Below are 23289 nucleotides of genomic sequence, written 5' to 3'. Positions count from 1 at the left end.
TGGAGTCACAGCTCCTGGTCCCGTCTCTTCACTGGTCGTTACTAGATCACTCTCCCTGCTCCATGAGCTTTATCATACCTCTTCTTAAAGCTATGTATGGATCCTGCCTTCACTTCATCACTTTCCAGACTATTCCACTTCCTGCGTGTGTGTCAGGTAGGCCTACCACACTATACACAAACCAAGGAGGCCTATCAGTGCGCAGATAGTTCTAGTACCCCGTTCACTGGGTCAAGTTGACCTCATTCCTTCTTAAATGGGGTTAAATAGGCCTCAGTCGCACTCTAAACACGATGTAGTAGGCTTATTAAATCTCACACTAAATTGGGTGAACACTAGCAATAACAGTGAACAAATGTAACGGAAAGTGAACAAATGTAACAGAAAGTGAACAAATGTAACGGAAAGTGAACAAATGTAACGGAAAGTGAACAAATGTAACGGAAAGTGAACATATGTAACGGAAAGTGAACAAATGTAACGGAAAGTGAACAAATGTAACGGAAAGTGAACAAATGTAACGGAAAGTGAACAAATGTAACGGAAAGTGAACAAATGTAACGGAAAGTGAACAAATGTAACGGAAAGAGAAGACGTACAGTTACAGGCTTGTTATCACTAGTGTGTTATTTCCTGGACTAACAACAGTAATAACAGCAACAACAGCAGCAACAACAACAGTAACAATAGCAACAACAGTAGCACCAATAACAACAGTAACAATAACAACAACAGTAGCACCAATAACAACAGTAACAATAATAACAACAGTAGCAGCAATAACAACAGTAACAAAAACAACAGTAGCGGCAATAACAAAAGTAACAATAATAACAACAGTAGCGGCAATAGCAAAAATAACAATAATAACAACAGTAGCGGCAATAACAAAAGTAACAATAATAACAACAGTAGCAGCAATAACAAAAGTAACAGTAGTAACAGTAGCGGCAATAACAACAGTAACAATAATAACAACAGTAGCAGCAATAACAACAGTAACAATAATAACAACAGTAGCAGCAATAACAACAGTAACAATAATAACAACAGTAGCAGCAATAACAACAGTAACAATAATAACAACAGTAGCAGCAATAACAACAGTAACAATAATAACAACAGTAGCAGCAATAACAAAAGTAACAGTAGTAACAGTAGCGGCAATAACAACAGTAACAATAATAACAACAGTAGCAGCAATAACAACAGTAACAATAATAACAATAGTAGCAGCAATAACAACAGTAACAATAATAACAACAGTAGCAGCAATAACAACAGCAACAATAATAACAACAGTAGCAGCAATAACAACAGTAACAATAATAACAACAGTAGCAGCAATAACAACAGTAACAATAACAACAACAGTAGTAGCAATAACAACAGTAACAGTAATAACAACAGTAGCGGCAATTACAACAGTAACAATAATAACAACAGTAGCAGCAATAACAACAGTAACAATAATAACAACAGTAGCAGCAATAACAACAGTAACAATAATAACAACAGTAGCAGCAATAACAACAGTAACAATAATAACAACAGTAGCAGCAATAACAACAGTAACAATAATAACAACAGTAGCAGCAATAACAAAAGTAACAGTAATAACAACAGTAGCGGCAATTACAACAGTAACAATAATAACAACAGTAGCAGCAATAACAACAGTAACAATAACAACAACAGTAGTAGCAGTAACAAAAGTAACAATAATAACAACAGTAGCAGCAATAACAAAAATAACAGTAATAACAACAGTAGCGGCAATAACAACAGTAACAATAATAACAGTAGCACCAATAACAACAGTAGCAATAACAACAACAGTAGCAGCAATAACAACAGTAACAATAACAACAGCAGTAGCAGCAATAACAACAGTAACAATAATAACAACAGTAGCACTAATAACAACAATAACAATAACAACAACAGTAGCAGCAATAACAACAGTAACAACAACAACAGTAGCAGCAATAACAACAGTAACAATAATAACAACAGTAGCAGCAATAACAAAAGTAACAATAACAACAACAGTAGCAGCAATAACAACAGTAACAATAACAACAACAGTAGCAGCAATAACAACAGTAACAATAATAACAGTAGCAGCAATAACAACAGTAGCAATAATAACAACAGTAGCACCAATAACAACAGTAACAATAACAACAACAGTAGCACCAATAACAACAGTAACAATAACAACAACAGTAGCAACAATAACAACAGTAACAATAATAACAACAGTAGCAGCAATAACAAAAGTAACAATAACAACAACAGTAGCACCAATAACAACAGTAACAATAACAACAACAGCAGCAGCAATAACAACAGTAACAATAACAACAACAGTAGCAGCAATAACAACAGTAACAATAACAACAGCAGTAGCAGCAATAACAACAGTAACAATAATAACAACAGTAGCACTAATAACAACAATAACAATAACAACAACAGTAGCAGCAATAACAACAGTAACAACAACAACAGTAGCAGCAATAACAACAGTAACAATAATAACAACAGTAGCACCAATAACAAAAGTAACAATAACAACAACAGTAGCAGCAATAACAACAGTAACAATAACAACAACAGTAGCAGCAATAACAACAGTAACAATAATAACAGTAGCAGCAATAACAACAGTAGCAATAATAACAACAGTAGCACCAATAACAACAGTAACAATAACAACAACAGTAGCACCAATAACAACAGTAACAATAACAACAACAGTAGCAGCAATAACAACAGTAACAATAATAACAACAGTAGCAGCAATAACAAAAGTAACAATAACAACAACAGTAGCACCAATAACAACAGTAACAATAACAACAACAGCAGCAGCAATAACAACAGTAACAATAACAACAACAGTAGCAGCAATAACAACAGTAACAATAACAACAGCAGTAGCAGCAATAACAACAGTAACAATAATAACAACAATAATAACAACAACAGTAGCAGCAATAACAACAGTAACAATAACAACAGTAGCAGCAATAACAACAGTAACAATAACAACAGTAGCAGCAATAACAACAGTAACAATAACAACAACAGTAGCAGCAATAACAACAGTAACAATAACAACAACAGTAGCAGCAATAACAACAGTAACAATAACAACAACAGTAGCAGCAATAACAACAGTAACAATAACAACAACAGTAGCAGCAATAACAACAGTAACAATAATAACAGTAGCAGCAATAACAACAGTAACAATAACAACAACAGTAGCAGCAATAACAACAACCATAGCACCAATAACAACAGTAACAATAACAACAACAGTAGCAGCAATAACAACAGTAACAATAACAACAACCATAGCACCAATAAGAACAGTAACAATAACAACAACAGTAGCAGCAATAACAACAGTAACAATAATAACAACAGTAGCAGCAATAACAACAACCATAGCACCAATAACAACAGTAACAATAACAACAACTATAGCACCAATAACAACAGTAACAATAACAACAACAGTAGCAGCAATAACAACAGCAACAATAACAACAACAGTAGCAGCAATAACAACAACCATAGCACCAATAACAACAGTAACAATAACAACAACAGTGGCACCAATAACAACAGTAACAATAATAACAGTAGCAGCAATAACAACAGTAACAAACACAAGAACACTGTTGGTCACTACTATAACAAAGAGAGCAGCCTGCTAGCTATCTCAACACTGCAGTAATAACAAGAGAGTTATCACAATGTTATCACAGAGATAACACATAATACACATCCTTCAGCCTTGTTATCTAATTTCACAAAATAAAACGCAAGAAAATTCATGGGGGGGGGGGAGAGGAGCGTTAAACCCGTAGGGCTTCACTCATACAGTACCTGGGGAATTGCGAAGATATTTTAGTTCCCTGGATCAAGAGCCCATCACCGGCATCAAGGTCCTTAACACTGGTTCTACGGGGCTATAGTTTTCACATGACGACACAAGGTAAAGTGTCCGCCATATTGCCGGTCAAGCACGTGTTGGAGATACTGATACTGTACGTGTATGGTACACACTACCGACAAGATGAAGAATTATACACATGTGCAGCATCTGGGTATCTTTATTGTAGATGTTTCTCCATCTAGTGGCTTTATCAACGCAAATTCAACGACATAACTGAAAGTGAGTAGAACTATATGCAAAAGATGAGGTAATTAGTCCCTCCGCTAAGGTTGAGGGACTGATGTGTTTGTTGTTGATAGTAGTGTTATTGTTGCTGTTACTGCTGCTCTTGTTATTGTTGTTACTGAGGGACTGATTACCTAATCTTTTGTATATGGTTATACTCACTTTCAATTATGTCCTTGTATTTATAAAGGCACTGAATTATCGATACGTCTACAATAATACCCAGATGTTGGACATGTGTCTAATTCCTCGTTAGTGATATTGTTTACCTCTCAGGATGGGCAGAACAGGAGGATTTTAATAAATCGAAAATGGAAATTTAACACAAACTCCCATTTGTAGATGTTCAGCACTGTATTGCCATGTTTAGGTAGGTTTGCCAGGGCGGGTCCTGGCCCGGGTCTTCTCCAAGTGGTGACCCGACAGTGGCTCCCGAAGGAGTGTCTGTGTACAAGTGATGTACCGTTTACAGCCCTATGACAGGGGCAGCCCTATGACAAGGGCATGATGAGTCTTCGTGTCAAGTGGAGTACCCTTTACAGCCCCATGGCGGGGGCAGCCCTATGAGAAGGGCACGTTAATTCAACTCCATTTGAGCCATTCCTGGCACTCAGATCGCTGCCCGACTGCCAGAACGACTCTGATGATTCTCAGGAAGTGTGTTGAACACCTGAAGTCTGACAGAAGTGTCGTGACTGTACTGTCAAACACCAGCTTCTTTCCCATGCTCAAGACAGTGAGGTTGAAGACATCTTCAGGCTGAGGGAGAACATCTAAATCAATTTCTATATTATTATTTATAACCATGAAGAAGAGATTCGCTATGCAGTACCTGGGACATGATGGGTAGTGAGAGTTGGTCTAGGAGGAACAAGGTAGACAGCAGTTCCTTACATCAAGAGTCCTTCACTAACATCAAGGATCCTTCACTAACATCAAGGATCCTTCACCAACATCAAGGCACTCCTTTCTCCTTATTTTCTTTAGAAGACCAACATTTACAATGGGCACTTTGCGTAGCTTCAGAAATAGGTTAAGCATGTACACAAGTGATAATGGTTTAGTAAGGCCTACTTAGCATTAGTCAGTAGGATATATCTAACATGGGCCAGTAAGGCCTGCCTAGCATAGTTCAGCAGTACCTGCCTAGCAGGGGCCAATAGGATCTGCCTAACATGGGCCAGTAGGACTTACCTAGCATGGGCCAGCAGTACCTGCCTAGCATGATTCAGTAGTACCTGTCTAGCATGGCTCAGTAATACCTGTCTAGCATGGGCCAGCAGTACCTGCCTAGCATGATTCACTAGTACCTGTCTAGCATGGCTCAGTAATACCTGTCTAGCATGGGCCAGCAGTACCTGCCTAGCATGATTCAGTAGTACCTGTCTAGCATGGCTCAGTAATACTTGCCTAGCATGGGCCAGCAGTACCTGCCTAGCATGATTCAGTAGTACCTGTCTAGCATGGCTCAGTAATACCTGTCTAGCATGGGCCAGCAGTACCTGCCTAGCATGATTCAGTAGTACCTGTCTAGCATGGCTCAGTAATACCTGCCTAGCATGGGCCAGCAGTACCTGCCTAGCATGATTCAGTAGCACCTGTCCAGCATGGCTCAGTAATACCTACCTAGCACGTGCCAGCAGTACCTGCCTAGCATGATTCACTAGTACCTGTCTAGCATGGCTCAGTAATACTTGCCTAGCATGGGCCAGCAGTACCTGCCTAGCATGATTCAGTAGTACCTGTCTAGCATGGCTCAGTAATACTTGCCTAGCATGGGCAAGCAGTACCTGCCTAGCATGATTCAGTAGTACCTGTCTAGCATGGCTCAGTAATACTTGCCTAGCATGGGCCAGCAGTACCTGCCTAGCATGATTCAGTAGTACCTGTCTAGCATGGCTCAGTAATACCTGTCTAGCATGTGCCAGCAGTACCTGCCTAGCATGATTCACTAGTACCTGTCCAGCATGGCTCAGTAATACCTACCTAGCATGTGCCAGCAGTACCTGCCTAGCATGATTCACTAGTACCTGTCCAGCATGGCTCAATAATACCTGCCTAGCATGTGCCAGCAGTACCTGCCTAGCATGATTCACTAGTACCTGTCCAGCATGGCTCAGTAATACCTACCTAGCATGTGCCAGCAGTACCTGCCTAGCATGATTCACTAGTACCTGTCCAGCATGGCTCAGTAATACCTGTCTAGCATGTGCCAGCAGTACCTGCCTAGCATGATTCACTAGTACCTGTCCAGCATGGCTCAGTAATACCTGTCTAGCATGTGCCAGCAGTACCTGCCTAGCATGATTCACTAGTACCTGTCCAGCATGGCTCAATAATACCTGCCTAGCATGGGCCCGTACCACAAAATCTACAGAACCAGAAAGCCTACTGTAGCACTCCTCTGTTCTCATTATTAATTCTGCAATGTTATGAGTTAACATTCTCCACTTCCACAAATGTTGAACAACATGTTATCAGAACAACACTAATAAAAGCGGTCAGCTAACAATGGAATGCGATAATCTATCGATAAGTTTCGAAACACTGTTTACATGACTTGACATAAATTTCTAAACTATTGTGACTTAAAAATACGTATTTCTTTGACTAGATGATATTAATTAAGTGGAGATTATGTGACTTATTGATCTGCTAAGTAATGGAAAGGAAACAGTGACTCTGGTAGGATAAAGGGACAGATATATAGTCGACATGATAACGCAGACATGCGGATAATATCTTGATTATTACCAGGAATGTGAGACATCAGTGGAGTGTGTTTAGTAGAAGTGAGAGAGAGTTTGGCTGCAGGTGGTGTTGGGAGAGACACTTCCATACCGCCATCTACACATTAATATGTTGTCCAGCGCTGGCATTACCATGAGGAACACCTGTAAACCTCTCAAACTTCGCCACTCAGATATTGCTGGTAGGTGTTTGTTCACGTTTGGCTTTAATTTAATAAGATATTACAAGGATCCCAATGGAAATAAGTCAGTGTGTTTTTTTCGGGGAGGTTATCCTGGAGTTTACCTGGAGAGAGTTCCGGGGATCAACCCCCCCGGGGCCCGGTCTGTGACCAGGCCTCCTGGTGGATCAGAGCCTGATCAACCAGGCTGTTGCTGCTGGCTGCACGCAATCCAACGTACGAGCCACAGCCCGGCTGGTCAGGTACCGACTTCAGGTGCTTGTCCTATCTTAATTTATTGCGAAGTCTAGCTCTAGGCTACCACCCCTCCCCCAGGATGCTACCAACAAGAGTCAACTAACACCCAAGTCACTCCTGTCCCGTAGCTGGGTTGGTAGCGCACTCAGCTCGCACATCGAGTGTCCTTGGTTCGATTCCCGGTACGGGTGGAATCACTGGGGCGTATTTTCTTAAGACACCTGCTGTCTCTGTTGACCTAGCAGTAAAATATGTACCTGGGTGTTAGCGGACTGGTGTGGGCGGCATCCTGGGGACAAAATTCACCTAAGTTGCGGAAAATACTCAGCATAACAAGGGATTTTCTATACAGCAGTATGTCATTGGTGTGAGCTATGGTCTGTATAAGTTGTACCATGTACTGGGAGAAATAAACATTATTATTACTATTATTATGCCCCCGGATATATTCTTCGATGGTATACAATAAGAACATAAGAGAGAATGAACACTGCAGCAGGCCTACTGGCCCATGCGAGGCAGGTCCAAGTCTCCTACCGGCTTAAGCCAATGCCTTAACCTAGTTAGGTCAGGTGTAGAGCTGGAGGAAGCTAAGAGAGGGATACAACCTCATAGCTTCCTCCAGCTCTACGAGGCTGTATCTCCCTCTTAGCTTCCTCCAGCTCTACGAGGCTGTATCTCCCTCTTAGCTTCCTCCAGCTGTACGAGGCTGTATCTCCCTCTTAGCTTCCTCCATCTGTACGAGGCTGTACCTCCCTTTTAGCTTCCTAAAAGCTCTAAGCTGTGACCTCCCTTAACATTCCTTGTACAACTTACGCTAAATAAATAAATAACTGAGCGAGGCTTATCTCTGGGTCCCTTCAAATACAGATCGGACGAGTGTGTGAGTTCGACGTGCCTAGGATGGGCCAGTAGGCCTACCGCAAGTGTTCCATCATTCTTATTATTGTATAAATGGTTTAGAAAACGAACAGGTTGATAAATAAGACACTTGTACAACATTTGGGTAACTTTATTGTGAAAGTTAAGACACATGTGCAAAAATCTGGATATCTTTATTGTAGACGTTTCGCCATCCAGTGGCTTTATCAATACAGATTCTTGGACATAATTAGAAGACAGTAGAACTATATGCAAAAGATGAGCAAAATGGTATACAATACCGACAGGTTGGTAGGTAAGACACATAGGCAACAGTTAGGCAACTTTATTCCGAAACGTTTCGCCTACACAGTAGGCTTCTTCAGTCGAATACAGAAAGTAGGCAGGAACAGTAGAGATGTGAAGACGATGTAATCATTCCATCACCCTTGAAGTCGTAGAATTTAAGGTTGTCAGTCCCTCAGCCTGGAGTTCAGTTCCATAGATAGTTCCTGACTATGGAACTGAACTTCTCCAGGCTGAGGGACTGACAACCTTAAATTCAAAGACTTCAAGGGTGATGGACTGATTACATCGTCTTCGCATCTCTACTGTTCCTGCCTACTTTCTGTATTCGACTGAAGAAGCCTACTGTATAGGAGAAACGTTTCGGAATAAAGTTGCCTAACTGTTGCCTATGTGTCTTACCTACCACAAAAGATGAGGTAATCAGTCCTTCAGCCTTGGAGTTAGTGTTCACAGCATCGTGGTGGTGGAGAATCTGGAGCAAAGGGAAGAAGACTGGCGGTTATATAGGCGTCAGTGGATAAGGACGTGTAGCAGACGAGGACATAGTCACTGGTAGGCGGGATTTCCCAGTGAAAGTAGGTCCTTCCCAAAATGATGGGTTAGGGTGATGGACTGATTACATCGTCTTGACATTAGTTTTTATGTTCTTGTAGTTCTGAATGGGTGTGGGTGGGTGTGAGTTAGAGCTGCCTAGCATGGGCCATTAATATGGTATAGGCCAGTAGACCTACTCAAGTGTTGATCCACTCTTATTGTCTACCTCAGTAAGCTGTACATTATTTACTACTACTACTGCTACTACTACTGCTACTACTACTACTACTGCTACTACTACTACTACTACTACTACTACTACTACTACTACTACTACTACTACTACTACTACTACTACTACTACTACTACTTTTCTGTGGCTGAGGTGTAAGGGGGCTAGACTTGATATTAACAGTCTGCAGTTACGTTCCGGCCAATTACTACGTGTTGTACCACTTACGGTCAGACCAGTTACTACGTGTTGTACCACTTACGGTCAGACCAGTTACTACGTGTTGTACCACTTACAGTCAGACCAGTTACTACGTGTTGTACCACTTAATAGTCAGACCAGTTACTACGTGTTGTACCACTTAACAGTCAGACCAGTTACTACGTGTTGTACCACTTACGGTCAGACCAGTTACTACGTGTTGTACCACTTAACAGTCAGACCAGTTACTACGTGTTGTACCACTTAACAGTCAGACCAGTTACTACGTGTTGTACCACTTAACAGTCAGACCAGTTACTACGTGTTGTACCACTTACGGTCAGACCAGTTACTACGTGTTGTACCACTTAACAGTCAGACCAGTTACTACGTGTTGTACCACTTACGGTCAGACCAGTTACTACGTGTTGTACCACTTACGGTCAGACCAGTTACTACGTGTTGTACCACTTACAGTCAGACCAGTTACTACGTGTTGTACCACTTAATAGTCAGACCAGTTACTACGTGTTGTACCACTTAACAGTCAGACCAGTTACTACGTGTTGTACCACTTAACAGTCAGACCAGTTACTACGTGTTGTACCACTTAACAGTCAGACCAGTTACTACGTGTTGTACCACTTAACAGTCAGACCAGTTACTACGTGTTGTACCACTTAACAGTCAGACCAGTTACTACGTGTTGTACCACTTAACAGTCAGACCAGTTACTACGTGTTGTACCAGTCTACAAAGTTCTATAAAGATCAGTTGAAATTTGTGCTGGATATACTGTAAAAACTATCGAGAGATCGTGTTTCAACACAAGCTTAAAGGTTAGGTATCTTATTCCGAAACGTTTCGCCTTCAAAGCAGGCTTCTTCAGTTAAATACAGAGGCAGCAGAAGCAGTAGATATGTCAGGACGATGTAATCAGTCCATCACCCTTGAAGATGTAGTTTATATTACAACTGCTCACTTTATATTTGTAGATTAATGGTTCAGAGAACCGACAAGTTGATAAATTAGACACATGTGCAACACTTGGGTATTTTAATAAGGAAACGTTTCGCCACAGTGGCTTCAACAGTCCATACACAGGAGAATGGTGAAGAGCAGGGGTTGGAGGTAATCAGTCCCTCAACCTCGAGTCTATGTGATCACTCCATCAATCTAGAAAAGAATACAGCATATGTGGGAAGAAGTAGCTTATATACCGTAGGCAGGAGAGGTGCAGCAGTCGTAAGTGGTATCACATTTGACCAATGTGGAAGTAGGTCGTGCCCAAGGGTTAGGCAAGTGAAGAATTCCCTGTATTAAGATCCCAAGATGTTCCTGTGTCAGACAGGAATATCTTGGTGGAGGTGAACATTAAAACAATAAAGATATAGAGTTCTACGCAATGGTAAACAAAATATTAGTGTGACATTTAACTTGGGCTCAGGAAATGAACGTGTCTGAGCGGAAGCAGACGTGTTCTATACACTGACTCATGGTAATGTTCTGTCTTTGTCTGTCTCCAGAGTGTGGGGTGGTTCGATTCCCGGTTCTCTTGGTTCTTGGCCCCAGAGAATGAATTATTATTTTTCCCACATTGTGTCATTGGACCCAAGTGGAAATAAGCAAGGATCCCAATGGAAATAAGCAAGGATCCTAATGGAAATAAGCAAGGATCTCAATGGAAATAAACAAGGATCCCAATGGAAATAAACAAGGATCCTAATGGAAATAAACAAGGACCCCAGTGAAATTAAACAAGGACCCTAACGGACATAATCAAGGATCCTAATGAACATCAAGGACACAAAAGGAAATAACAAAGGACCCAGCAGAAAACAGGAACGCCAGGGGAAATAAGTCACCTTTGACTGTTTTGAGTTATCCTATGCAATATACACACACGCTACTATATATGATAATTTGTGTAAATGTACTTATTTGTGTACCTGTACCTAAATGAACTTGGGCAGTACAAATAAAAAAGAGGATAATTTTAGAATGGTCGGCCATTGTTGACGTCAGATAATCAGCTGAGTGAGAACAACATCAACAAAGTCAGTGTAATGTAGCCTTTTGTGACGTCTACACACGCTGTTCTCCATGATTTTTGAGTGATCTGAACCTCCAAGATGAACCCTGCCAACCTGGGACAGTGCCATAGGAGGAGAGGGTCACGAGATGAGAGAGTGGAGGTCAAGGAGGAGGTGGAGGCCAGGGTCACTGCTGGTGGTCAGGGGGAGGAGACGAGGGTAGGAGGTAGCCTGGGTGATCTGTCATGTCAGCCAGCTGGTGTGTCATGTCAGCCAGCTGGTGTGTCATGTCAGCCAGCTGGTCTGTCGTACTGCCCAGATAATCAATTCCACCATCAAGCTGACCTACCCCACCATCAAGCTGACCTACCCCACCATCAAGCTGATCTACCCCACCATCAAGCTGACCTACCCCACCATCAAGCTGACCTACCCCACCATCAAGCTGACCTACCCCACCATCAAGCTGACCTACCCCACCATCAAGCTGATCTACCCCACCATCAAGCTGACCTAACCTACCAGGGTGAGAAGGACGAGGCTCATTTCCATAAACCCCAAACCTCACATAGGACTATGCCGCGGAGGCCCATCAGCGCACGTAACAAGCGAGGCCGATCTGGTTCCTGGTCTGGGGTTACCGAGAGCGAAGACGGTTTGTTGACTCACTTCGTCAATGCATGGTGCCTCCGGTAGTCTCTGTGCTGTATATTGCCTTTGTTGATGATGTGCGTATAGTGTATGTGGGATCTTAGCTTTTTAATTGGGAAGCGTCTGGTTGGCTAGCAACTGGATAATGGTTCGTTAAAGGCTGTTTATATGACAGTTGAGTATCGACTGGTTAATAGGTTAAGTTAGGTTACACATACTTATGAAAGCAGGTGGTGTAAGTGGTATTGGTGGTATCGGCAAGATGTAGGTGAGAGATACACCGATTAAGACATTTATAAAGGAAATGTTTCATCACAAGTATCTTAGTACCAACACAGAGACAACTCGGCTTACACACACTGTGGTCCGGGGGTTGATCCCCGGTATGGCTGGAAACATTAGGACATATTTCATTAAGACACCTGCCGTCCATGTTCATCTAGCAGTAAAATAGGCACCTGGGTGTTAGTGGACTGGACTGGGTTGCATCCTGGGGACAAAATTGACCTAATCTGCCCAAAATGCACTGCATAAAATGGGGCTTTCTATGTAGCAGTATGTCACTGATGTCAACTGTGGTCTGTATACCTAGTACATATACTACTAGTAGAATTAAATATTATTATTATTATTATTATTATTATTATTATTATTATTATTATTATTATTATTATTATTATTATTATTATTATTATTATTATTATTATGTCTATCAAAGTGGCTCAATTTCAGCAGTATATATATTTGGGTAACTAGACATTGTTCACATAGAATTGCCCTTTTAATTATAATAAGTGAGACATTTATGTCTGCCTCTGGTGTGGGTGTTTCCTTCCAACCTCAGCATCTGCAACTTCTTCCCAAATCCTTTTTTTTTTGGTGGGGGAGGGGAAGGAGGGGATGATTGTCTTTGTTATTTTTTACTTGCTAGGCACATTAGCTTTTTCATATTGTGGTTATATGTCCCACTGTAGGGGGAAGCAAATTTTTGCTGACTTTGAAGGGAAAAGTGTTACACTCTTCATTTTGTTGGAGTTTAGTGTGTCAGATCCACCACTTCTAATTTGTTTCCCCTCATATTTATGGATACATGTCACAAATAACCCACACATAGGACCATTAACTAGCTGGACTGCAGCGTCATCATAGATTTCGCCTATATTCAGGTTATTTGTGTATTGTTTCAGTCACAGTGTTGTGCCTTTTTATTCTTTATGGACACTTGTCCCAGTTTTCTTTCTGCCCAAATTAGGCAGTTTTCCTTCCTGTACTTTGTCATTAGCTTTTAAAACCCTAATAACAATAACATCACAAGTGCAACTTATGTGACATTTTATTGTGGCAACGTTTCGCTCTCCAGGAGCTTTGTCAAGCCGTTACCTGGAGAGCGAAACGTTGCCACAATAAAATGTCACATTAGTTGCACTTGTGTCCTTTTACTTTACATATTGTTGATAATTCTACCAACATTATTACAACAATAACATCAACTTAAGCATAGTGACTCAATTTGTACGCTTTGGGAAGTAATGACATGTTCGCTGTAAATTACAAGATTCTCATTACCTGCAGTATTTTTGCAGTGCATTATTCATTACATATATATAAATGAATAACTTTGACATAGAGGTTTGTAATTTGGAAATAGGCAGGTTAGAATTCTAATAAGTTAATCTACTGAGGTTTTGTACACAGGCAAGGATGCTTAATACTGTATTAAATACCAGTACTGTATATCAATACTGATATTAATAATAGTAATCTTTATTTCTACAACTAATACAGACCTAGCTGACATCAGTAGCATACTATATAGAAAAACTCTGGTTATGCAGGTAACTTTATGTAATCATGTTCCCCAGGATGCGACCCACACCAGTCGACTAACACCCAGGTAGCTACTTGCTGCTAGGTTAACAGGACAACAGGTGTAAGGAAACACGTGCAGTGTTTCCACCTGTGTGTTTCACACATACATACTATTCTAGTAGACTTAATAGTTGTAATAATGCTTTAGTGTGAAGACGTTGTGTAAGAAATGGCAAAGCAGGTATAATATAACTTCCATATTAATTCATCAGACTAATTATACTGTACAAAATGTTGTTTGCAAGAGCTACAATATAGCTCCTGGCCCCACCTGTCAAACATGTATTAATACTTCTCACATTATAAACATCTGATATTTGTGTAAATACTTTAGAAAACCGACAAGTTGATAATTATCTAATATGTTGGAATTATCTACATTAGATATACTGTATCTTGATAAGGATTTCTTTGATAACTCTGTATATATACAACATTACAAAAATTTTCTCCTACATGTATGGTAATGTAGATAACAGTTTATTGAACTTAAGGGAATATGACTACTGTAATTGAAGGTCATATAGTAATAATTCTTTCCATTGTTTGCCTGGTGTTGTTTTATCTTAAGTAATTTATATGAGAGTATTTTAATAGATTGTAGGAAAGCTTAATGGTCCTTAAGGAAACCTGGCAATAATTCAGTTAACCCTTGAATGTATTCCAGTAACATGTACTATAGTACTAATAATACTAATACATTTAATGTTTTTTGTTTTTGAAGAGTTTGTGCACTGTGATAACTGCAGAATTTTTATTTAATTGAATAACTCTTGTGATAAAATTAATATAATTCTAGAGCTGGAGAAGATGGCACAAGCATTGGGACAGGCTCCACCCAAGATCAAAGTGACAATGGCTAACCACGGTGGGGGTTCAAATTACGGCTCAATTGCATCCAGCGTGAGCAGCATTGGGCACTGCAATCACCTTGATGATTCCACCACTACAGATACCACAACAGGACTCTTCAACTCTGAGATAACTGCAGACACCATGAGACGTAGGCTCAAGTAAGGACATTGTTCTTTGATTTACAACATCTATGTACTGATATAATTTTTGCCCAATATTTGTTATACAGTAATAAATAATTTGTTTACTACAAGTTAAATAATGTTTTTTTCTGTTCTACTTTCTTATTTCCTCTCTTTTATTTGTAGCTATGTTATAAGATGCATGCAAAGCAGTTAAGCTTTTGTTTCTCCACAGGTTCTTTTTCATGAACCCCAAAGAAAAATGGCATGCTCGACGACGTTTTCCATGGAAGCTTTTGCTCCAAGTAATTAAAATCATTGTTGTGACAGTACAGGTGAGGATTTTTTCTTCTTGCTTAAGCAGATAGTAAGAGATGTTTAATACAAGGTTGCTTTTCATACTGTAGGAAGCCATTGTATGAGGTAATAGAGATACTGTATTACAATACTGCAGATAATTGGCAGAGTACCATACATTGCCAAGGTGAGGGGGAGGGGATTAAATCAGCCCTCCCTCAAAATTCCCTGAGCCCCTACAGAACTTCCTCCAATAAAAATGGCAATAATAATGATGCTGATTTAAAACACATCTCCAGCTCCCCCATTCCTGCCAGAAAGCGACCCCCTAACCCCTCCCAGCATAGAAGTTCTGACTCGACTCCTGCATTGGTACTACAGCATTGTTCATGTGTATCCCCTGTGCTTCAGCTGTTCCTGTTTACAACATTATTCATGTAAATTCCCGTGTTTCAGCTGTGCCTGTTTGCCGAGCAACGCTTCAATCATGTAAATTATCTATGGGACACCAAAATCTCATTTTCTCACTTATTCATCAAGAACTGGGATACATCAAGGGAAATACAAGTATATCCTCCAGCTGGTGGTCCATTAGCTGTTTATAAGCAGTCGGAGTTCTTTGCTTTCTTAGATTATGCAATAACAACGGTAAGCTTTACTTTAAAATACGTATACTACAGTAAATTTTTGAAGTGGATTAATAGGGGAATTGTCTGAATGTCTATTAATAGGGAAATTGTCCAAGTGTCTGTTAGGTAAAAGGATACAAGTGCAACTAATGTGACAGTTTATTGTGGCAGTGTTTTGCTCTCCTGGAGCTTTGTCAAGAGAAACATTGCCACACTAAAATGTCACATTAGTTGCACGTGTCCTTTTACCTAACATATTTATACAGGATTGTGATTTATTACTAAATCGCAATAATGTTAAAAAAAGCACCTAAGTACGTGTACTCTTCTATATATACCAAATTTAGTATTTCACAGTTATATTGCAATAAACAGTGAAAATAAAGAAGTTTAAAGTACCAGTACAACTTTTCTATTTCTTAAAAGGCTGTTATATAGGGGTCCAATATATTAAAGGTTTACTATACAGTAAATTGTACTTGGCTTCCGTTACAGTATTTTGAGATGTCTTGGGATAGATTGTTGCTGTTGTTTTTTATCCAGCATAACTTTCTCACGTGTAAAATGGAAGCCTGTAATTGTTTTACATGATGGTAGGATTGCTGGTGTCTTTTTCTGTCTCATAAACATGCAAGATTTCGGGTATGTCTTGCTACTTCTACTTACACTTAGGTCACACTACACATGCATGTACAAGCATATATATACACACACACCTCTGGGTTTTCTACTATTTTCTTACTAGTTCTTGTTCTTGTTTATTTCCTCTTATCTCCATGGGGAAATGGAACAGAATTCTTCCTCCTTAAGCCATGTGCGTTGAGAGGTGACTAACATGCCGGGAGCAAGGGGCTAGTAACCCCTTCTCTTGAATATATTTGTTTTTCCTTTTGGGCCACCCTGCTTTGGTGGAATATGGCCAGTTTGTTAAAAAAAAAAAAAAACTTGCTCACAACTATCTAATAAACTGGAGACATAACTAGATGATGTTACAGTGCACCTTGGACCACTGTCAAGTTCACTAGCAATTTGATTGTTGTCCAGGAGAAATGAAAACTGTCCAATTTCATTTTCAATTTGTTTGTTAGTCATAAGTTGTTCCAACCGCAGTAGGCACTCCTCATCTTACAATGGGGCTATGTTCCCATGAACCCATCGTAAGTTGAAAATATTGTAAGTTGAATATGAATATGATAATGTGATAAATAAATAAATAAATAAATGCTATCACTAAATAAGTAAATAAACAGATACCGTAATTACTGTAACCAAAAGAGTTTCTTCTTTTTTCGGGTCAGCCCTCGGTGGGAAATGGCCAATGTAGCATGTTCATAAAAAACAACAACTAAATACCAGTACTGAGAAGTAGATAAATGAATACAAGTTACGGACTTTCCTCCTTCGTGTTTGGTAATTATCTCGAGTTTCATCTCCAAAGTAATTGCTTTTGCGCCATTGTAAAGTCAAAATATTGTAAGTCAAAGCATTGTAAAGCGAGGATCAACTGTATGTTCTTTCCTTGAGTGATTTGTTGTTTTTTCAGGGCTAATTATTTAATAGTCATTTTACCTTCTTACTTAAGTAAATGTTTGTTTTTATGCAGTAGATTGAGAATCAGATGGCTATTATAGATGGCCATTAGTTGAAAAGTCAATTTTCCACTCGTATGCTATTGAGGAAATTCAATTCTTAACCCTTAAACTGTCCAAACATAGATCGACGTTCACGTGCATAACGCTTCGAGTGTAGATCGCCTCCAAATTTGGTACGATTGGCCTGAGATGCCTGGTCAGCATAGAATGGGTCTTAACACTCGGTGTGCACCGTATTAAAAGAATCTGGGACCACTTAGTACATTGTGGGAGCTCCAGTTATATTGAGTGCCAGCTAGAGCAAACAGTGGAGCAAACACCAAGGATTCACTGATGTAATGTCATATTAACACTCCCCTTTTAAGAGGAAAGTGATGTTAACCCCAAGTTTAAGGTCTGTCGGTCTGTCTGTCTATTTCTGTCTGTCTAACTCTGTGTGTGTGTGTCTGTCTGTTTCTGTCTATCTATCTCTCAGGTACACACAAATGCAATTATACAGAGTGTAAATTACCTAGGAAAACCTAAAAAATCTGAAGTGCTATACTGTGCTTGTAGATATAATGTATAAGAATACCTGTTGGTTCACAGTGGCTCTCTCTGAGACAGACAGAGAGACAAGCAGACAGAGAAATAAGACAGAAAGACAGATAATCAGAGATACGAGCTCATCAAATGTCATCCCTTATCTCTGCACCCTTGCTGGTGCACACCAAATGTCATAGCTTATCTCCTCTTATCTCTGCACTATCTCATCTTATCTCTGCACCCTCCTTGGAGCCCATCAAATGTCATCTCATATCTGATCTTATCACTGCCCTCCTGGATGCTTGTCACTGAATACTTGTCTTACACATTGCTTCAAGGGAATTTCTTCCTTCTTCCTCCTCCTCCTCCCTCCTTCTTCCTTCTTCTTCTATACTCCTGTGTATCCAAAACATTGCTGGGACCTATAAATACTTTGTATATATTCCTAGACAATAGTAAATAGCCAAGGCAGGTGTAAATGTCCACCTGTCAGCGTGTTTGTGACAATTTGAGTACAATTTCAGTACCTAATATTAGTGTCAGAAAAAAGATTGGTTATGAAATGACAAGAACTACAATAAATTGTAATTATCAGAACATAAAAATTATATAAAATAATATAAAAAAAATGAGAAAAAATGGTATATCGGCAACACTTCTGCAAGCGGCTGACTCTGTGTTGCCGTCAGGTGAGCACGAAGTGCCAACTTTGCAGCCTCATATCTCAGTAAGTACTGACCCTAATTTTTTTTTATTTTAATCCTATAACATTAGAAAAATGTGCTATTCATTTTCACTAAAAAAAAAAAAAAAAAGATTTTTTATTTTTCAAAATATTCGGGGCACTGGGGTAGTGAATGTATATATACGTTTGGACCGTTTATGGGTTAAGTGAGTTGACTATTTTTGTCTGGTTATTATTTCAGTATGCGAATATCCAGGAAGATGCCATCGGGATGTACGAATATGAGTACCAGAATGGCAGCATTGTGCCACCCTTCTTCTGTACCACAAGTTATATCAGTGGTGAAGCCTTCTTTGGGAACAACACATATTTTCTTAACAATAATACAACCACTTGTAAGTACATGTATGTTTTATGGCTTAGCATATTGAATAATAATAATAATAATAATAATAATAATTTGTGAAATGATTCACGGAAACAGGTTATCCGGACTTGAGCCCTGGAGGTGGGAAGCATAGTGCGTACAGTCTGAAGGAGGGGTGGGGATATGTTGCAGTTTTTGAACTATAGTATTGGCATGCCTCTGGCAAGACAGTGATGGAGTGAGTGATGATGAAAATGTTCTTTCTTTTTTAAGTCACCCTGCCTTAGTGGGAAACAGCCAGTGTATTAAAATAATAATAATAATAGAATTCTTCCTCCATAAACCATGTATGTTGTAAGAGATAACTAAAATGCCAGGAGCAAGGGGCTGGTAACTCCTTCTCCTGTATAAATTACAGTGGACCCCCGCATAACGATTACCTCCGAATGCAACCAATTATGTAAGTGTATTTATGTAAGTGCATTTGTACGTGTATGTTTGGGGGTCTGAAATGGACTAATCTACTTCACAATATTTCTTATGGGAACAAATTCGGTCAGTACTGGCACCTGAAGATACTTCTGGAGTGAAAAAATATCGTTAACCGGGGGTCCACTGTACTAATGTCTCGGTAGGAAACGACCAGTATGCTAAAAAAAAAAAAAAAAAAAATCCTGAAATCATGAGTGATCATGCTTTCTAGATAGTCAGCAGTTTTCATTTCCAATGTTTATTTCAGGATGGGTTATTTCTTCTTCTTTCAACAAACCAGTCGTATCCCACCGAGGCTGGGTGGCCCAAACAGAAAATGGAAAGTTTCTCTTTTGATATTTAGTAATTCAAAATCGCCTCTTATGACACACATGGCTTGTGGAGGAAGAATTCTGTTCCACTTACCCATGGAAATAAGAAGAAATAAGCAAGAACAAGACCTAGTAAGAAAATAAAAGAAAATCCAGAGGGGTGTGTATACATGTATATCGAAAAAACAGGAAAATTGCTAAACAATGATTACCTGTATGTACCTCACACTGTTATTTTCTTCTGTTGCTTCTAGATTGAGAAGATTTGACGGATTGTCAGGTCACTGAGTCTCCAACTTCTTGTTCTTCGTTTTTTTAACTTCTTTTTTGATGTGATTAGTAATATAACTTTTCCATAAATTAATATTTGGTTAACTTCGCAGCTTGTATAAACATCACATTATCAGAGGTCACTCCAGGGTGGTCAACCAAGACTTTCCTCGAGAACAACAACTTTACATTAAATTTTGACCTTCTGCTGAGTGCGACCTTCAATTTTGTACTGAAGACCATCAAGCTAAGAGTGATCTTGCCTTATGAAACCCCAGAATGTTACCGGATGACAAACAAGGTTAGTGAAGGAAGGTGGATGAGCTTGCTTCATACAACTAATTCAGTACATCATCACTTCAGTGATTATGAATAAGACACTGGTGCAACACTCTGGTATCATTATTGTGGAACCCCTCAAGGGAGGTTCCTTGATGTGGGTGAGGGGCTCTTGATCTAGGGAATTGGATCTGTGCTTTGGTTCCCTGAATTCAGCCTGAATACCTTCCATCTCCCCCCCCCCACATGCACTGTATAATCCTACGAGTTTAGCACTCCCCCATGATTTTTTTCTTTCAACACACCGGCAGTATCCCACCGAGGCAGGGTGGCCCAAAAAGAAAAACGAAAGTTTCTCCTTTTACATTTAGTAATATATACAGGAGAAGGGGTTACTAGCCCCTTGCTCCCGGCATTTTAGTTGCCTCTTACAACACGCATGGCTTACGGAGGAAGAATTCTGTTCCATTTCCCCATGGAGATAAGAGGAAATAAACAAGAACAAGAAAGAAAATAGAAGAAAACCCAGTTGGGTGTATATATATGCTTGTGCTTGTACATGTGTAGTGTGACCTAAGTGTAAGTAGAAGTAGCAAGATGTACTTGAAATCTTTCATGTTTATGAGACAGAAAAAAGACACCAGCAATCCTACCATCATGTAAAACAATTACAGGTTTCTGTTTTACACTCACTTGGCAGGACGGTAGTACCTCCCTGGGCGGCTGCTGTCTACCAGCCTACTACCTAGGTCCCCCATGATTATAATAATAATAATAATTTATTATGCAAATATTTTGCCACAATGAAGAGACTGATTATATCAAACTCTCTTTTCACATTTTCTTCACATTTTCCTCCATTTTCTCCTATTGGATTGATAAAGCCACAGGTTGGCAAGATATTTTCAAAATAATGATACCAAAGTGTTTTCAGGTGTCTCGGATACCAATTATGTAATAATACTTGATAGATTAGGTTGAGGATTGGTAGTTTCCCACAAAACAATTTCTCAAACTTGTTTCATCTACACATGAATCACATGCTGTATATAAAATGACTCGCAAAATCGTAATAACACAATTGTAAACAAACCATGGAACAGGTGGGATTTGAACCCATGGTGAGTGAGTGGTAAAGTTCCTGGCTAGTGTGTAAGCCACTGGGCCAGTTGGCTACAATAAGATTCATCCGAATATAACTAGTTGGCATTTATGGATTTGGAAAAGATGTATGATAGGGTGGCTAGGGGGGTAGTGTGGCAGATGTTGCAAATGTATGGAATAGGAGGTAGGTTACTGAAAGTAGTGAAGAGTCTTTACGAAGATAGTCAGGCTCAGGTTAGAGTTTGTAGGCAAGAGGAAGATTATTTCCTAATAAAAGTAGGCCTTAGACAAAGATGTGTGATGTCACCATGGTTGTTCAACATATTTATAAATGGAATTGTAAGAGAAGTGAATTCTTGGGTGTTGGCAAGAGGTGTGGGATTAAAAGATAAAGAATCTGAAACAAAGTGGGAGTTGTCACAATTGCTCTTTGCTGATGACACTGCTTTTGGGAGATTCTGAAGAGAAGTTGCAGAGGTTGGTTGATGGGTTTGGTAGGGTATGTAAAAGAAGAAAAAAGTGAATATAGGAAAGAGTAAGGTGATGAGGATAACAAAAAAATTAGGTAACAGAAGATTGGATATCAGATTGGAGGGAGAGAGTATGGAGGAGGTGAATGTATTCAGATATTTGGGAGTAAACATGTCAGCGGATGGGTCTATGAAAGATGAGGTAAATCATAGAATTGACGAGGGGAAAAAGGTGAGTGGCGTACTGAGGAGTTTGTGGCGACAAAGAACTTTATCCATGAAAGCAAAGAGGGGAATGTATGAGAGTATAGTTATACCAACGCTCTTGTATGGGTGTGAGGCATGGGTTGTGAATGTTGCAACAAGGAGAAGGCTGGAGGCAGTGGAGATGTCATGTCTGAGGGCAATGTGTGTTGTGAATATAATGCAGAGAATCCGTAGTTTGAAGATTAGGAGGAGGTATGGGATTACCAAAACTATTATCCAGAGGGCTGAGGAGAGGTTATTGAGATGATTTGGACATGTAGAGAGGATGGAGTGAAATAGAATGACTTCGAGAGTGTATAAATATGTAGTGGAGGGAAGGCGGGGTAGGGGTTGGCCAAGGAAAGGTTGGAGGGAGAGGGGGTAAAGGAGATTTTGTATGAGAGGGGCTTGGACTTCCAGCAAGTGTGTGTGTGAGTGTATTAGATAGGAGGGAATGGAGACAAATGGTTTTTAGGACTTGACGTGCTGTTGGAGTGTGAACATGGTAACATTTATGAAGGGATTCAGGGAAACTGGTAGGCCAGACTTGATTCCTGGAGATAGGAAGTACAGTGTCTGCACTCTGAAGGAGGGGTGTTAATGTTGCAGTTTTATAACTGTAGTGTAAGCATGTCTCTGGCAAGACAGCGATGGAGTGAACGATGATGAAAGTTTTTCTTTTTCGGGCCACCCTGCCTTGGTGGAAAATGGCTGATGTGTTAATAAAAAAAAAAAACTAGTTGAATTACTCTTATTGTAGCCAGCTGGCCCAGTGGCTTTTGCGCTGTCATAGAGTTTTGCAACTCACTCGTCTTGGGTTTAAACTACACCCATTCCATGGTCTATTGTTTTTTTTTTTTTAACAAGTCGGCCGTCTCCCACCGAGGCAGGGTGACCCAAAAAAGAAAGAAAATCCCCAAAAAGAAAATACTTTCATCATCATTCAACACTTTCACCACACTCGCACATTATCACTGTTTTTGCAGAG

General features: G+C 39.8%; 1 protein-coding gene across 7 annotated transcripts in view; it reads left to right on the top strand.

Annotated features, from left to right (window-relative positions):
* The first annotated feature begins 6978 nt into the window (after window positions 1–6978).
* LOC128704008 (mucolipin-3) overlaps window positions 6979–23289 on the top strand; it is a 44943-nt gene continuing 28632 nt past the window's right edge. For 4 of the 7 annotated variants that reach the window (XM_053798904.2, XM_070099222.1, XM_070099221.1 and 1 more), the window contains exons 1-6: window positions 11031–12192; window positions 14857–15070; window positions 15270–15369; window positions 15788–15979; window positions 19004–19157; window positions 20316–20503. In XM_053798904.2, coding sequence (XP_053654879.1) covers window positions 11637–12192; window positions 14857–15070; window positions 15270–15369; window positions 15788–15979; window positions 19004–19157; window positions 20316–20503 — 1404 coding nt within the window. In that variant the 5' untranslated portion in view covers window positions 11031–11636. Of the gene's footprint in view, window positions 7131–11030; window positions 12193–14856; window positions 15071–15269; window positions 15370–15787; window positions 15980–19003; window positions 19158–20315; window positions 20504–23289 lie in introns of those variants that run through there. The other 3 variants (XM_070099225.1, XM_070099224.1, XM_053798907.2) reach the window with 3 other exon arrangements.

This window comes from Cherax quadricarinatus, chromosome 66 (assembly GCF_038502225.1).
Source record: "Cherax quadricarinatus isolate ZL_2023a chromosome 66, ASM3850222v1, whole genome shotgun sequence".
In the NCBI taxonomy this organism is placed as follows: domain Eukaryota; kingdom Metazoa; phylum Arthropoda; class Malacostraca; order Decapoda; family Parastacidae; genus Cherax; species Cherax quadricarinatus.
The sequence above is the reverse complement of the archived record's forward strand: the minus strand, read 5'-3'. Positions and strand labels throughout refer to the sequence as shown.